We start from the raw sequence: 15,885 nt of genomic DNA on the forward strand, positions 1-15,885 counted from the left end.
TGAGACCATATGCTGGTGCGGTTGGCCCTGGGTTCCTCCTAATGCAAGACAATGCTAGACCTCATGTGACTGGAGTGTGTCAGCAGTTCCTGCAAGAGGAAGGCATTGATGCTATGGACTGGCCCGCCCATTCCCCAGACCTGAATCCAATTGAGCACATCTGGGACATCATGTCTTGCTCCATCCACCAACGCCACGTTGCACCACAGACTGTCCAGGAGTTGCGGATGCTTTAGTCCAGGTCTGGGAGGAGATCCCTCTGGAGACCATCCGCCACCTCATCAGGAGCATGCCCAGGCGTTGTAGGGAGGTCATACAGGCACGTGGAGGCCCCACACACTACTGAGCCTCCTTTTGACTTGCTTTAAGGACATTACATCAAAGTTGGATCAGCCTGTAGTGTAGTTTTCAAAATCCAGACCCCCATGGGTTGATAAATTTGATTTTCATTGATAATTTTTGTGTGATTTTGTTGTCAGCACATTCAACTACGTAAAGAAAAAAGTATTTAATAAGAATATTTCATTCATTCAGATCTAGGATGTTATTTTAGTGTTCCCTTTATTTTTCTGAGCAGTGTATTTTGTGCATCAATTTTAAAAAAACTATTTATAAATGTTTTCCTCACCCTAAATAATATACAAGATCCGAGTATTTTAAATCTGCTGAAAAGGAGACTAATATGCATGTATTTAAATGGATTTCTTTCATTGACCTCGAATATTCTGAACTGTTCTGTTGAGAAAACTCTAATTAAAGGCACACCAAATGTTAAGGACTTGCTTTAGATAAATGTACCGAAAGCCCTATTGAATGAAAACTCCACAAGAAAATCTGTTGACCAGCAAGTTTTTTTAGCGGTTTAATTTAATGTATTCAGCACGCTCAAGGGAATCACGCCTGCAACGCCCGTTAACTTACGTCGGAGTTCCAACTACGGAGAAGTGAGTAGGAAAGGCATGTGCAGGAAAGACGTACATTTCCTAAGTCTGAATCAGGCCTTAAGTGAGCCTCAAGGGAGCAATTAAAGGCATCTCTGTGAAATAAGCATGAGGAGGCATTATGAATGAGGTCCGTTCCCTACCCACCGTCTTCTCCCTCCCCACTAGCTCTGTGCTCCTAGGCCTGAGTCAATGGAAATGCATTCAAGAATTCAATCAATTCAGCCTCTGAAGTGTATGTGGAAAGACGAGGCGTTATGCTATAGGATGATGGTAATGCTCTGCTTTGCATCATTCTGGGCTGCCTGTGTCTAATCTTAGATTTGTTAGATTTTACATAATGTACATTTTCTACACCGTCTAATATGTGGTCTACAGCACGTGTGGTGAAGCATGTGTGGTGTGGTGAGGTCCGTGGCTGGGTAGGCACTGGCTATGATCAAATCCAGATTTAAGGGTCTATTCAATCTGTATCGCTGAAGTGTTACAGATTGCACAATAGAAATGTAAAGGTAAGTTAACGATTGAGCCGACATACTGTGCCTTGTCAAATAAATAGACCTATAGGCTTCAAACAGAGAATATTGCGCCGCTCATTAGTCCAGCAGCATGTTGCGATATGGCAATACGCTTCCGTGGCTCAAATTCGACCCACCCACGTAATCAATTAAGCAATGCCGGCCTACCATAAACCCGGTTCCAATATGTACAGTTCCATTTACAACCAGGAAAAGCAATAGGCTACCAAGAAAACATAGAAATAGAATGTAACCCATCCATTTCTATGATCAAACATACCGATATACCCTGGGTCATTGGAATTATATTGAATACTGCTTATATGAATACTTATGTAAATGTTATTTCCTTTTTATATAAATATTCTTGCTAAAATGGATAAACAGTTTTTCCTTTGTCATTGTGGGTTATTGTGTGTAGATTGATGAGAAAAAAAACTATTTAATCTGTTTTAGAATAAGGCTGTAACTTAACAAAATGTGGAAAAAGGTCTGAATGCTTTCTGAATTAAATGAGTAAAACAGTATCAAACATTATTAAAGTGACCAGTGTTCCATTATCAAAGTGACCAGTGATTCCATGTCTATGGACATAGGGCAGCAGCCTCTATGGGGTAGGGTTAAGTATCCGGGTGGTAGCCGTAACAATGACTAAGTTCAGGGCAGGGCACTGGGTGGAGGCCGGCTAGTGATGGCTATTTAACATTATAATGGCCTTGAGATAGAAGCACCTGTACTGGCCTCACCTTCTGGATGTTAGCGGGGTGAACAGGTAGTGGCTTGGGTGGTTGATGTCCTTGATGATATTTTTGGCCTTTCTGTGACATCGGTTGCTGTTGGTGTCCTGGAGGTCAGGCAGTGTGCCCCCGGTGATGCGTTAGACAGACCGGACCACCATCTGGAGAGCCCTGTGGTTGCGGGCGGTGAAGTTGCCGTGCCAGGTGGTGATACAGCCCGACAGAATGCCCTCAATGGTGTATCTGTAAAAGTGTGTGAAGGTCTTAGGGACAAGCCAAATTTCTTCAGCCTCTTGCGGTTGAACAGGTGCTGCTACGCCTTCTTCACCACATTGTCTGTGTGTGTGGACCATTTCAGATTGCCAGTGATGTGTACAGAGGTAACCCGAAACATATCCCAGTCCGCGTGATCCACAGGAGGTTGGTGGGACCTTAATTGGGGAGCACAGGCTTGTGGTAATGGCTGGAGTGGAATCAGTGGAATGGTATTAAATACCTCAGAGTTTCCTGAGGGGAGGACGACTCATAATAATGTCTGGAAGGGAGTAAATGGAATGGCATCTGTGAGAGAGAATCACGTATTTACCTGATCTCTTCCAAGTTCACTCCCCGCTGCTGGTCTAGGCATGTAGTCAAGGACATGGGATGGAGATAATTTTGAGGAACAGATAGACCTGTATTGTTTTCAATCATCTTTGTTTCTGAGTAACCTGGTCACACAGCATCAGACAAAGAGCCTCTGAGAGTGACCACAGTTCTACAGTCCCTCCTGTTCTTTTACTATCTTCCAAGGGCACAGTTGTGGGGAGGTGGAAGAGAATGGAGACTAGCTTGGTAGAGAAAGGAGTAAATGGAACAGCCGTTATCACTTGTTTCTGCACTATGACCTCACACAACCAATACACCTGGCCACAAGAAGAAAACAAGGTAGCTTATGATGGAACCAACCATGACTAAGCAGTTCTTGGGTTTCTATGTAAACCCCTTGCGTCTCTGTATTATTCGAGAACTCAGTCGATTCACCTTGTATGTTGCATTGACCTGCACCCTCATCGATGCGTTTTTAATAAAGTTAATATCCTTTTTGGTGATTGACCTTCTCTCCTCATGATTGAATAGAATTACCATGACACATCAACCACATGGAAACCATGTGTTTGAGGTATACATGTATCATTCCAATGATTCCGCTCCAGCCATTACCACTGGCGTGATCAAAACAATCTTTAAGCATGGATTGGTCAGGCCAGCGTAAATAGAACTCAGCACGGGGACTTCCTGTTTGTGTTTCTGGCTATAGGTCATGATATGATTTGCCAAAGGGAGGGCGGCGGGAGGCCTAGTAGCCATCCCGGAAGGGAGAGTAACAGTGCTCAAGTTTTTGAAGCGCGAGTACTACAGGTAATGTGTTGATAGAACTTCGGTAGTGTTTTCCTCAAATTTACTTTGTTAAAGTCCCCAGCTACAATAAATACGGCCTCAGGATATGAGGTTTCCAGTTTCCACTAAGTCCAGTGTAATTCCTTGAGGGCTGTTGAGCTATTGGCTTGAGGGGGAATATACACAGGTGTGACTATAACCGAAGAGAATTCTCTTGAGGTAATACGGTTGGAATTTGATTGTGAGGTATTCTAGGTTGGGTGAACAAAAGGACTTGAGTTCCTGTACATTATCACAATCACACCATGAGTTGTTAATCATGAAACATACACCTCAGCCTTTCTTCCCGGAGAGTTCTTTACAGTGCCTTGCGAAAGTATTCGGCCCCCTTGAACTTTGCGACCTTTTGCCACATTTCAGGCTTCAAACTTAAATATATAAAACTGTATTTTTTTGTGAAGAATCAACAACAAGTGGGACACAATCATGAAGTGGAACGACATTTATTGGATATTTCAAACTTTTTTTAACAAATCAAAAACTGAAAAATTGGGCGTGCAAAATTATTCAGCCCCTTTACTTTCAGTGCAGCAAACTCTCTCCAGAAGTTCAGTGAGGATCTCTGAATGAACCAATGTTGACCTAAATGACTAATGATGATAAATACAATCCACCTGTGTGTAATCAAGTCACTGTATAAATGCACCTGCACTGTGATAGTCTCAGAGGTCCGTTTAAAGCGCAGAGAGCATCATGAAGAACAAGGAACACACCAGGCAGGTCCGAGATACTGTTGTGAAGAAGTTTAAAGCCAGATTTGGATACAAAAACATTTCCCAAGCTTTAAACATCCCAAGGAGCACTGTGCAAGCGATAATATTGAAATGGAAGGAGTATCAGACCACTGCAAATCTACCAAGACCTGGCCGTCCCTCTAAACTTTCAGCTCATACAAGGAGAAGACTGATCAGAGATGCAGCCAAGAGGCCCATGATCACTCTGGATGAACTGCAGAGATCTACAGCTGAGGTGGGAGACTCTGTCCATAGGACAACAATCAGTCGTATATTGCACAAATCTGGCCTTTATGGAAGAGTGGCAAGAAGAAAGACATTTCTTAAAGATATCCATAAAAAGTGTTGTTTAAAGTTTGCCACAAGCCACCTGGGAGACACACCAAACATGTGGAAGAAGGTGCTCTGGTCAGATGAAACCAAAATTGAACTTTTTTGCAACAATGCAAGACGTTATGTTTGGCGTAAAAGCAACACAGCTCATCACCTTGAACACACCATCCCCACTGTCAAACATGGTGTTGGCAACATCATGGTTTGGGCCTGCTTTTCTTCAGCAGGGACAGGGAAGATGGATGGAGCCAAATACAGGACCATTCTGGAAGACAACCTGATGGAGTCTGCAAAAGACCTGAGACTGGGACAGAGATTTGTCTTCCAACAAGACAATGATCCAAAACATAAAGCAAAATCTACAATGGAATGGTTCAAAAATAAACATATCCAGGTGTTAGAATGGCCAAGTCAAAGTCCAGACCTGAATCCAATCGAGAATCTGTGGAAAGAACTGAAAACTGCTGTTCACAAATGCTCTCCATCCAACCTCACTGAGCTCGAGCTGTTTTGCAAGGAGGAATGGGAAAAAATGTCAGTCTCTCGATGTGCAAAACTGATAGAGACATACCCCAAGCGACTTACAGCTGTAATCGCAGCAAAAGGTGGCGCTACAAAGTATTAACTTAAGGGGGCTGAATAATTTTGCACGCCCAATTTTTCAGTTTTTGATTTGTTAAAAAAGTTTGAAATATCCAATAAATGTCGTTCCACTTCATGATTGTGTCCCACTTGTTGTTGATTCTTCACAAAAAAATACAGTTTTATATCTTTATGTTTGAAGCCTGAAATGTGGCACAAGGTCGCAAAGTTCAAGGGGGCCGAATACTTTCGCAAGGTACTGTATTCCTGTCTGTGCGATGTACTGAGAACCCAGCTGGCTGTATGGATGGGGACAGTATATCCGGAGAGTATGTTACAGTTCCTGATGTCTCTCTGGAAGGCTGAGCTCGTCTACTGTATTGTCCAGGGACTGAGTATTTGCGAGTATTATAGTCAGATGCGATGGATGGTGTGCACGCCTCCTGAGTTGGACTAGAAGTCCACTCAGAATACCTCTTCTCCACCGGTGGTGTCTTGGAGCAGCCTCTGGGATAAATTCAATTGCCTTGGGGGATCTGATTCGGGAGTCGTATTTCTGGTAGGAATGCTAGTGAGTTACTGCCGTTCTGATACTCAGAAGTTCTTTCAAAAAAACGTTCTGGGCTAATAATGAAAAATTACAAAAAAATATAAAAATACTGTAAAGTTACTTCGGAGCTAGAATCAGAACTGCCATGTACAGTGGGGCAAAAACATATTTAGTCAGCCACCAATTGTGCAAGTTCTCCCACTTAAAAAGATGAGAGAGGCCGGTAACTTTCATCATAGGTACACTTCAACTATGACGGACAAAATGAGAAGAAAAAAATCCAGAAAATCACATTGTAGGATTTTTAATGAATTTATTTGCAAATTATGGTGGAAAATAAGTATTTGGTCAATAACAAAAGTTTATCTCAATACTTTGTTATATACCCTTTGTTGGCAATGAAAGAGGTCAAACGTTTTCTGTAAGTCTTCACAAGGTTTTCACATACTGTTGCTGGTATTTTGGCCCATTCCTCCATGCAGATCTCCTCTAGAGCAGTGATGTTTTGGGGCTGTTGCTGGGCAACACGGACTTTCAACTCCCTCCAAAGATTTTCTATGGGGTTGAGATCTGGAGACTGGCTAGGCCACTCCAGGACCTTGAAATGCTTCTTACGAAGCCACTCCTTCGTTGCCCGGGCGGTGTGTTTGGGATCATTGTCATGCTGAAAGACCCAGCCACGTTTCATCTTCAATGCCCTTGCTGATGGAAGGAGGTTTTCACTCAAAATCTCACGATACATGGCCCCATTCATTCCTTCCTTTACACGGATCAGTCGTCCTGGTCATTTTGCAGAAAAACAGCCCCAAAGCATGATGTTTCCACCCCCATGCTTCACAGTAGGTATGGTGTTCTTTGTATGCAACTCAGCATTCTTTGTCCTCCAAACACGACGAATTTAGTTTTTACAGGCCTCTCTCATCTTTTTAAGTGGGAGAACTTGCACAATTGGTGGCTGACTAAATACTTTTTTGCCCCACTGTATATTGGTGCCATCTTATAGTCTTTTCACAGAGTTAGCACTGCCTACCTTGCCTACCCTTACTGCACATCACTGCCTGTTACTGGCCCACAGGGCAATAATTCTACACTGGTGTTAAGCCATTTTATTTGAAGTGTAGCATATAGCACACTTTCACATACTGTAATCAGGGTTGGAGAGTAACTGATTACACGCAATCGGATTACAAAAAAAACCTAACTACAATCAGTTATGTTACCAGCAAAAATATTGTAATTAGATTACAGATACCTTCAAAAAACTTAGATGATTACTTCGGCTGTGTTTACACAGGCAGCCAAATTCTGATATTTGTTTCATTAATTGGTGTTTTGACCAATCCGATCTGATGTGATTGGTCAAAAGACCAATTCGCAGAAAAAAGTTCAGAATTGGTCTGCCTGTGTAAACACAGCACTCTTGGATTACTTTTAAACAATGTTAGTGGAAAAAAAACACATGGACACCTTTCTGTTTTGTCAATGACATTCAGTGCAGCACTGGAAAAAGGCATAAGTTTACGTTTGTTCCACCTGAGCGAGTTTTACCACAAGTCAGAGACCACTATGATGACAAACCAAACACGTTTGATGGATTACTTTTGGCTTCTTCTAATGCCTCTTATGGGAAAGTGATCCAAAAGTAACTGAAAGTAATCAGATTATGTTACTGAGTTTGGATAATCCAAACGTTACATTACAGATTAAAATGTTGGACAGGTGACTAGTAACTGTAATGGATTACATTTAGAAAGTAACCTACCCAGCCCTGACTGTGATACATGGCAAGAAATAATGTCTACCTTGGGTAAGGTAGGATAGAGATTTTGAGCATTTCCAGCTCATGTGTTTTGGAGCATTCTCCCTCTTTCCCTCTTCTCTTCATCTTCTCTCCCAGCTACTGTGGGGAATAACAATCAGGCAGTATGTAGGTCAGCCGAGCTGAGGAGCATGCACCACTCACTACCCCTCTTTTACCTCTCTCCATCTTCCCCTCCTCTAAATGGTTCTCGCAATCATCATTCTATTACTAGACTGAGTATCTGAGAACATATGAACATTTTCTCATCATAAGCCAAGTTGTATCTGATTTAATACCTGTCAATCATCTAAGACAGTGTTTACCAAATTATAGGTCTGAATCTACTGGTTTGCGTCTGAATTATAGGTTGTGGCTGGAAATATGTTAATGTTTTTTTGTCTGAGTCACATGAAAACCGCATAGCAATTTGAGACAATCGTTACGTGATTTGTTGCATTTACCAAAATCACATGGTATGGAAAATATAAAAGTATTGGAAAATATATTCACCACAGTGGCAAGAAACACACAAGGCAGAGGCTTAAAATAGGTAAATAAAACTTTAATAAGTCTAGTTGCAAATGTACATAAATTGCACAGCCACATTGTTTTTATATATATATCGTCAACACAAACAAATTCCTCTGTACATTATTGTTTTTGTCACTGTTGTCCAAAGGAAGCAGAATCCAGCCAATACTTTACTTTCAACATCATTACAAAAGCATTTTCTACAAGATATTAGAAAACATACATCTTTTACTTTATTTATAGATATATATTTAATTTATAGTATTTTTTTTCTCCACTGGCTGTAACTGCACTGTATGTACTATATAATTGTGTGTGTGTGTGTGGCTACATTGACATCATCATCACATTTCTCTCTCTGACTCTCATCTCCTACATTCTTTAACAACTTAACGAAGGTGGAACGGCGGAGGGACGTGACCAGAAACAGACAAGAGGGTTTAGAATTGATTGCCAAATGAAGGACATTGCATTGCCAATTTCTATGGAAGTGGCATTATGCTATGTGGCACTGGTAACACAAATTGATAATGACAGTTTATACCAGTATTAAACTAGCTGATTTGGGAGAGTTGGCATTTTCCATTTCCTGTTTCAGTTTAGAGGTACAGAGGACTAGAGAGAACACATCCCTAAAGACGGAAGTCTTGACCTCATCTAGTCCTCTCTACAACAGTCAGTAATGTCTTTTCCCCTCAAAATGCTGGACATAAAATACACAATTGAAGTAAATTGAGTGAGCAAATTTATTGCACTCAGTAGTACACTCCACGACATGGCTGATCAAGCCAGGAGTGCACACGTCTGCAGTCCAAAAGACAGGGGTGTGTTTATGGAACGTAGACTAGGGGCTGGAGTCAATCCGTGTCGCGGAAGATCCACGTTAAAATGTCTAGATCATTTCCAATTGCGCTGACATGTGCAGCGTTTACGGGTAAATGCAGTTTCCGCGAATGTGCCACGCTCCGCGTTACATTGACTGAAACTCATCCCTGTATGTTAACTTCGTGGACTATGAGAAAGCATTTGACAGCTTAGACAGAGACGCCCTATGGAGGCTCCTCAGACCAGGGAAGCTTGCCAGAATGATCTGCACTACCTATAATGGCATAACATGCAGGGTTGTGCATGCAGGCAAGCTTAACTCACCCTTCAGACTCCTGACTAGAGAAAAACAGGGATGTCTCCTGTCACCCTTCCTTTTCCTGTTAGACATTGACTGGGTCATGAGGAAGACAACCGAGAACAGGTGACATGGCATACAATGGTCTCTATGGACACAGTTGGACGACCTCAACTTTGCGGAGGATCTAGCACTCCTGTCGCACAGTCAACAGCAAATGCAATATAAAACGTCAGACCTGGACACCACATCATCCCAGCCAAGACTCCATATCCACAGAAAACAAAACCAAGATAACGATCAACGACGAATCTAACAATCCAATCACCCTCAGAAGAAGAACCCCTGGAGGATGCCAGTTCCTTCACCGATCTGTGATGCGTCATCACCAAACAAGGCGAAACCGAGCAGGATGTAAAGGCAGAATTCAAAAAGCAAGAGTAGCCTTCATCTCCCAAAGAAACAAGAGTAGCCTTCATCTCCCATCTGGAGCTCCAGGAAAATGAAAACGCAAACCCTTTCAACACCAATGTTAAGTCAGTGATGGCTGTATGGCTCAGACAAATGGAGGACAATGTCTTCCATTTGTCCGTGCTTCTACACCTGCATTGCTTGCTGTTTGGGGTTTTAGGCTGGGTTTCTGTACAGCACTTTGAGATATCAGCTGATGTATGAAGGGCTATATAAATACATTTGATTTGACAACAAAACCCACAATGACAACAACTCAGAGCTTCATAAACAAGGGCCTGCGACGCAATCCTTCACATCAGATGGATGGGCAGAGTCCGTAGCATTGACCCGTGGGAGCGCATCAGCCAGGTTCCGGTGGAAGAGGAGATCCGGAGGAGAAGATGGGGATGGATCGGCCACACCCTCCGAAAGTTCCCCTCCAACATCACCAGGCAAGCGCTATACTAGAACCCACAAGGGAGCTCCCGAAGGAACGTAAGTAAGTCTCTGCGAATGTCGGGAACATTGCCTTTGAATTTAAATCCGATACGGTTTGGATCCAGCTCTATCAATGCTTAAAACCTCCATTGTAAAAGTGCAGAGCTGGGCTGATGACAAATGGGGTTTTGTGCTTGTGTTTCTCTCTCACCACACCTGATTGGGTCATAGGTCGCTGGACATTTGGACTCTCTCTGACCTCTACACGCCAGACATCATCCAAAACCTCTCAGAGTCAACATAGTCATTTACATTTTTTTGCAATATACTCTTGAAGTGTTTTTTCCTTGATAAAAAAAGAGTATATTGAATGCGGGGGGGGGGGGGGGGGGGGGGGAATTAGAGGATTGCACTAAAACCTGGAGATCTAGCTGAACAGGACAGATGGCTGGTTGAGCTATTTACAATATCCATGATGTCATATCAATCGATACAGCAGTATTATTGAACACAAGGTACATTTACAAAAAAAGGCTCTCTTTTTAACATTAGTTAAAAATATTGTGAACATTTTATCTACACTCTCGTCTCCAAGGCTGTCCAGCCTCTTGATACACTCATCATTATCATATATTTATATGATATATAAATCACATATCATTCATGTCTGCAGCAACTCATAAAAACAACATTCCATCATCTTCCTATATTGAAAACATATTCTTTTACATTTTTTTTGAAATGGTGACGCAGTGGGTCGCTACCATTCCTTACGGCGCCAAAATGAAGCATGCAGATTTTTCAACCCTAACTCATCTGTAAAGGTAAGAAAAATGAATTACAAAAATATACAAAATATAGATGTGCTGAAAATGTCTGTGGGGTGGTGGGAGCAAGCGGGAACAGTAGCTATAGGATCATTCAGGGACAATAGGTCTAGACCCCACATTAGGGTCTAGACCCCACATTAAGACCAACCGTGTGTTTGAGTAGCATCTTCACATTCAATAGAGAGAGGGAATGAGGGAGAAGGGGAGAGGGAAAAAAGAGGAGAGGAGAGAGAGATGCCTCGAAGCGAAGTGGGGGGGTCACAGTCTTTATGCGGCATGCTTCTTTGACATGAATTAGCAAACAGGAGAGTTTTAAGAAAAAGCGTACGATTCTAACCTGTGAGGTCACATTATAACACACACCAGTCCAGTGTATAGTATAACATCGTGTTCAACAACGCAACTCTCTCTCCCCTTGTGCTACAGGGCTATCCGACCAGCCATGGCTCCTGAACACGAAGCGACACACAACCAACATACGCCGTCGTTTCAACGTCGATTCAACATTATTGGTGAAGCACTAAAGCAAACCTCAATCCCGACCGGGTCTATTTCCAAAAACCTGGATAAAGTACAGGTCAAGAAGAAGAAGAAGAAGAAGAAAGGAAACAGGATATGTATTTCATCTGCTTATGGTGCAACTCACAGCATAGTGTGCAGTCTCTCCCTGCCCCGAAGCCCTATAAGACACACTATAGCTGCAACCACACACTCCTTGGAACGGGCTTCTTTCGTACTCGACCTGATCAAATATATCTATATATCTCATGTATACTTTACAGAGGGAAAAATGAAATATGCATACATCTATCTTCCATTAGTATATTTTCACATACAGGTCATGATTTAGTGTTCATAACACATTTTGCGTGATGTATTTGTACAATATATTTATATTCCTTTACAAATCTACTGTATCATAAGACGTGCCTTTTGTTGTTGTTGTTGCAGGAATAGGGGGTCTGAAGGACAAAGTAGAGATGTGTTCCTTACTTAAGGCGTTTCATGTACCAATAGCTTTCACACAGTGCACTATATAGGGAGAGGAGGAAAAAGCGGAAGTGTTTCGGCCCTCCAGGACTGACACTGAACAGCCCGGGGTTAGGGCAGGAGTAGGCAGGTCGATTCTGCTGCGGGACTATTGTTGTCAGAGTGGATGGTTGGGGACTGGAACATTGCTATGATCATTTGTACACTGCAAATTGACAACAGCCCAAAAGAAGATTGTATTTGAAAATAATAATACATTTCAATACCTTGATTACACTGAGACACGGTCACATACAGTGCCTTCGCTGAGTATTTACACCCCTTCACTTTTTTTTCAACATTTTGTAACGTTACAACCTTATTCTAAAATTGATTAAATAGTCCCCCCCCCCCCTCATCAATCTACACACAATACCCCATAATGACAAAGCAAAAACAGGTGTTTAGAAATGTTTGCTAATAAAAATTAAATATCACATTTACATAAGTATTCATAACCTTTACTTTGTTGAAGCACCTTTGGCAGCGATTACAGCATCGAGTGTCCTTGGGTATGACGCTGCAAGCTTGGCACACCTGTATTTGGGCAGTTTCTCGCATTCTTCTCTGCAGATCCTCTCAAGCTTTGTCAGGTTGGATGGGGAGCGTCGCTGCACTGCTATTTTCAGGTCTCCCCAGAGATGTTTGATCGGGTTCAAGTCCGGACTTTGGCTGGGCCACTCAAGGACATTCAGAGACTTGTCCCGAAGCCACTCCTGCGTTTTCTTGGCTGTGTGCTTAGGGTCATGGTCCTGTTGGAGGGTGAACCTTTGCCCCAGTCTGTCCTGAGCGCTCTGGAGAGGATCAAGGATCTCTCTCTACTTTGCCTCTTTGCCACCAACATTCTTCTCCATCCGGATGGTGCCAGGTTTCCTCCAGACGTGGCGCTTGGCATTAAGGCCAAAGAGTTCAATCTTGGTTTCATCAGACCAGAGAATCTTGTTTCTCATGGTCGGGGGGTCTTTAGGTGCCTTTTGGCAAACTCCAAGCAGGCTGTCATGTGCCTTTTACTGAGGAGTGTCTTCCATCTGGCCACTCTACCATAAAGGCCTGATTGGTGGAGTGCTGCAGAGATGGTTGTCCTTCTGGTGGGTTATTCCATCTCCACAGAATTCTGGAGCTCTGCCAGAGTGACCACCGGGTTCTTGGTCACCTCCCTGACCAAGGCCCTTCTCCCCCGATTGCTCAGTTTGGCCGGGCGGCCAGAGTCTTGGTGGTTCCACATTTCTTCCATTTAAGAATGGTGAAGGCCACTGTGTTCCTGGGGGCCTTCAATGCTGCAGAATTTTTTTGTTACCTTTCCCCAGATCTGTGCCAGGACACAATCCTGTGTCGGGGGTCTACGAACAATTACTTTGACATCATTGCTTGTTTTTTGTTCTGACATGCACTGTCAACTGTGGGACCTGATATAGTCAAGAGTGTGTGCCTTTCTAAATCATGTCCAATCAATTTCAAAGATAATCAATGGAAACCGGATGCACCTGAGCTCAATTTTGAGTCTCATAGCAAAGGGTCTGAATACTTAGGTATTTCTGTTTTTATATTTTAATACATTTGCAAACATTTCTAAAAACCTGTTTTCAATTTGTCATTGTGGGATATTGTGTGCTCAGGATTATTTTTAAAGTCTAACGTAACGTGGAAAAAGTCAAGGGGTCTGAATACTTTGCACTGCATGTCTCTTTTTTTTATTCTTGGGAATATTTAGGAACAGATTTCCTAAATTAAACAAATCTTTTGCTGAATTCATAGTGATTTTACAGTCTTTTTGACCATAAACTAAAATTCCCTCAACAAGTATTATTATTGTTCGGGGTTGTATTATTATTGTTCGGGGTTGTATTATTATTGTTCTGTTTTGTACACGGTCCACATGACCTGGTCGTAACAGAGAAGAGAGGAGAAGAGAGGAGGTCAGGAAAGGAGAGGAAACAGAGGAGAGGGGAAGAGAGAGGATTGGGTGACTATCTGACAGACAGACATTGTGTTCATTATAATGATTTGTCCAAAGCTTTAGGGAAGAGTCTGAAATTGTCCCAGCAACTGCATACATCCAATGGAAACATCCAAATCGGTTGATTAATGGAGAGTTCAGTTCATATCTACAGCTTGTCCCGCCTCCTCCTCTGCAGGGCCCACTGGTATTCAGCTCTGTCCATTGATTCGCTGTCACTGACTTGGTCAGCTGTCTGTCAAACTGAAGTCCCGCCGCCTCGCTGCTTGGCCCCTCACAGTGGTCTCCTCACTTAGACTAACCCCCGTTTAGTGTCCATATAAGGAAGTGTCCTTTACAAGCACCAGCCAACACACACACACACACATCCACTCTCTATCAGACTCTCTCTAGCAGTTGCTGCTGTTCCTGAACTCTCCGTTCTCAGTGATCTGGAGCTTGGTGGGATTGGTCGGGGATATGCCGTTACGGGTCTGCATGCTGTAGCGCTCCTTCAGCTGGGTCAGGGCACTCATCAGACGGGCGTTGGCTGCGTCAAGAGACGCGATACGCTTCTCCTGCAGAGAGAGAGAGAGAGAGGGGAAGGGAGAGAGAGAGAAACACTGGGTTAGAGAGCGGGAGAGACGGAGGGAGGGGGGGTGAGACAGAGCAGCAAACAGCAAGAGAGAGAGATACCAAATATAGGCCTGTGCAAAGATAGGCGGTGAAGTACACAGACGCAGATAGCCAGGCAGCCAGCCAGACGACCAGCCAGCGAGGCAGCCAGCCAGACAACCAGACGCATTAATGGCAAAATGGAGATGTAGCCTCCTGCTCCTGTTAGCGTTGCTTACGGTATCATCTGAAGTCCCATCGCGTTCATGTTCATCCACCCGAGGTGCTCTCTAATTCACCATTCACTTCTCTCCCTTTCTCTCCCTCTCTTCTTAATGAGCTTTCCATATTCATTCTCTCTGTCTGTTGACTCAGGGAGCGGCTCATTGCCTCACCACCGCCTCTTTGTTTGCACAGTCATCTCCCATTACTTTACTGTGCAGATGAGCTTCTGTTTGTACGCGCACGTGTGTGTGTCTGTGCACCGCTGTCTGTGAGTTGACATTGAGCCGACTTTCAACCACACCTCTGCAACTTTGTTTAACTCTCGTTGAAGCTTGTGTGCTGGCGTCAGTGTCTGTGTTTGCATCAGAAAATGTTACGCCACAACACAGAGCTGCCACTCTGCTGTCAGAAGTCGACAAGAGTTTACAATGTAAAACGAGTCACGGCCATTGACAAACCGGCAGGGGCAGGAAGGAGTCAAGTAAAGGAAGAATAGTGTCATGTAAATATTAGTTAGCGAAGCGTAGAGTCGCGTGTCGCGCTCAGCCATTCAAGCCTTGTCACCGCCAGAGTTCTGACTGGTTGAATTAAACATGATGTATTTCCATGTTCTGTCACCCTTCACGTCCTGTAGCAGATGTCACAAAACACACACACAGACACACACACACACACACACACACACACAAAATAAATAGTAGGAACAAATATACACACAATATATTGAGAACAGTTGACTAGGCGCTGCATGGGCTTCTTTGTTTTCTCCATGCATCTCTCTCCACGAGGTTAAAACATTGCAAACACAGGACGTGTGTGTGTGACAGGAGGTGTGTGAGTGCTCAACTCTCCTTCCAAGATGATCATAATGACCTGCAGTACTCTTTCATGCCACCGCAGACTGCCCTGCCCTCTCTCATTGGGATTTTATATAGTCAATCAACTAACTATCCCTGAGAATGCTTTGGCTAAATCTATCTGTCACAGGCTTCATTAGGAAATATGTTGATTGATGTTGTACCCACAATAACAATCCGGACACACCCCAAACAAAAACCCTGGATGAACA

At 43.2% G+C, this 15,885-nt stretch overlaps 1 protein-coding gene and 1 long non-coding RNA gene across 11 annotated transcripts in view; one reads left to right on the forward strand and one right to left on the reverse strand.

The window, feature by feature from the left end:
- Positions 1-15,885, forward strand: part of LOC149970437 (uncharacterized) — a 223,759-nt gene that overhangs the window by 66,562 nt on the left and 141,312 nt on the right. The gene's annotated exons all lie outside the window — the stretch shown is intronic.
- Positions 8,184-15,885, reverse strand: part of dab2ipb (DAB2 interacting protein b) — a 246,587-nt gene continuing 238,885 nt past the window's right edge. For all 10 annotated transcript variants that reach the window (XM_090227118.1, XM_090227120.1, XM_090227121.1 and 7 more), the window contains one exon: positions 8,184-14,554. In XM_090227118.1, the coding sequence (XP_090083244.1) occupies positions 14,387-14,554 (168 nt within the window). In that variant the 3' untranslated portion in view covers positions 8,184-14,386. The remainder of the gene's footprint in view (positions 14,555-15,885) is intronic.

The sequence above is a fragment of the Oncorhynchus mykiss genome, chromosome 29 (assembly GCF_057628025.1).
Source record: "Oncorhynchus mykiss isolate SJ-2025 chromosome 29, ASM5762802v1, whole genome shotgun sequence".
Lineage (NCBI taxonomy): Eukaryota > Metazoa > Chordata > Actinopteri > Salmoniformes > Salmonidae > Oncorhynchus > Oncorhynchus mykiss.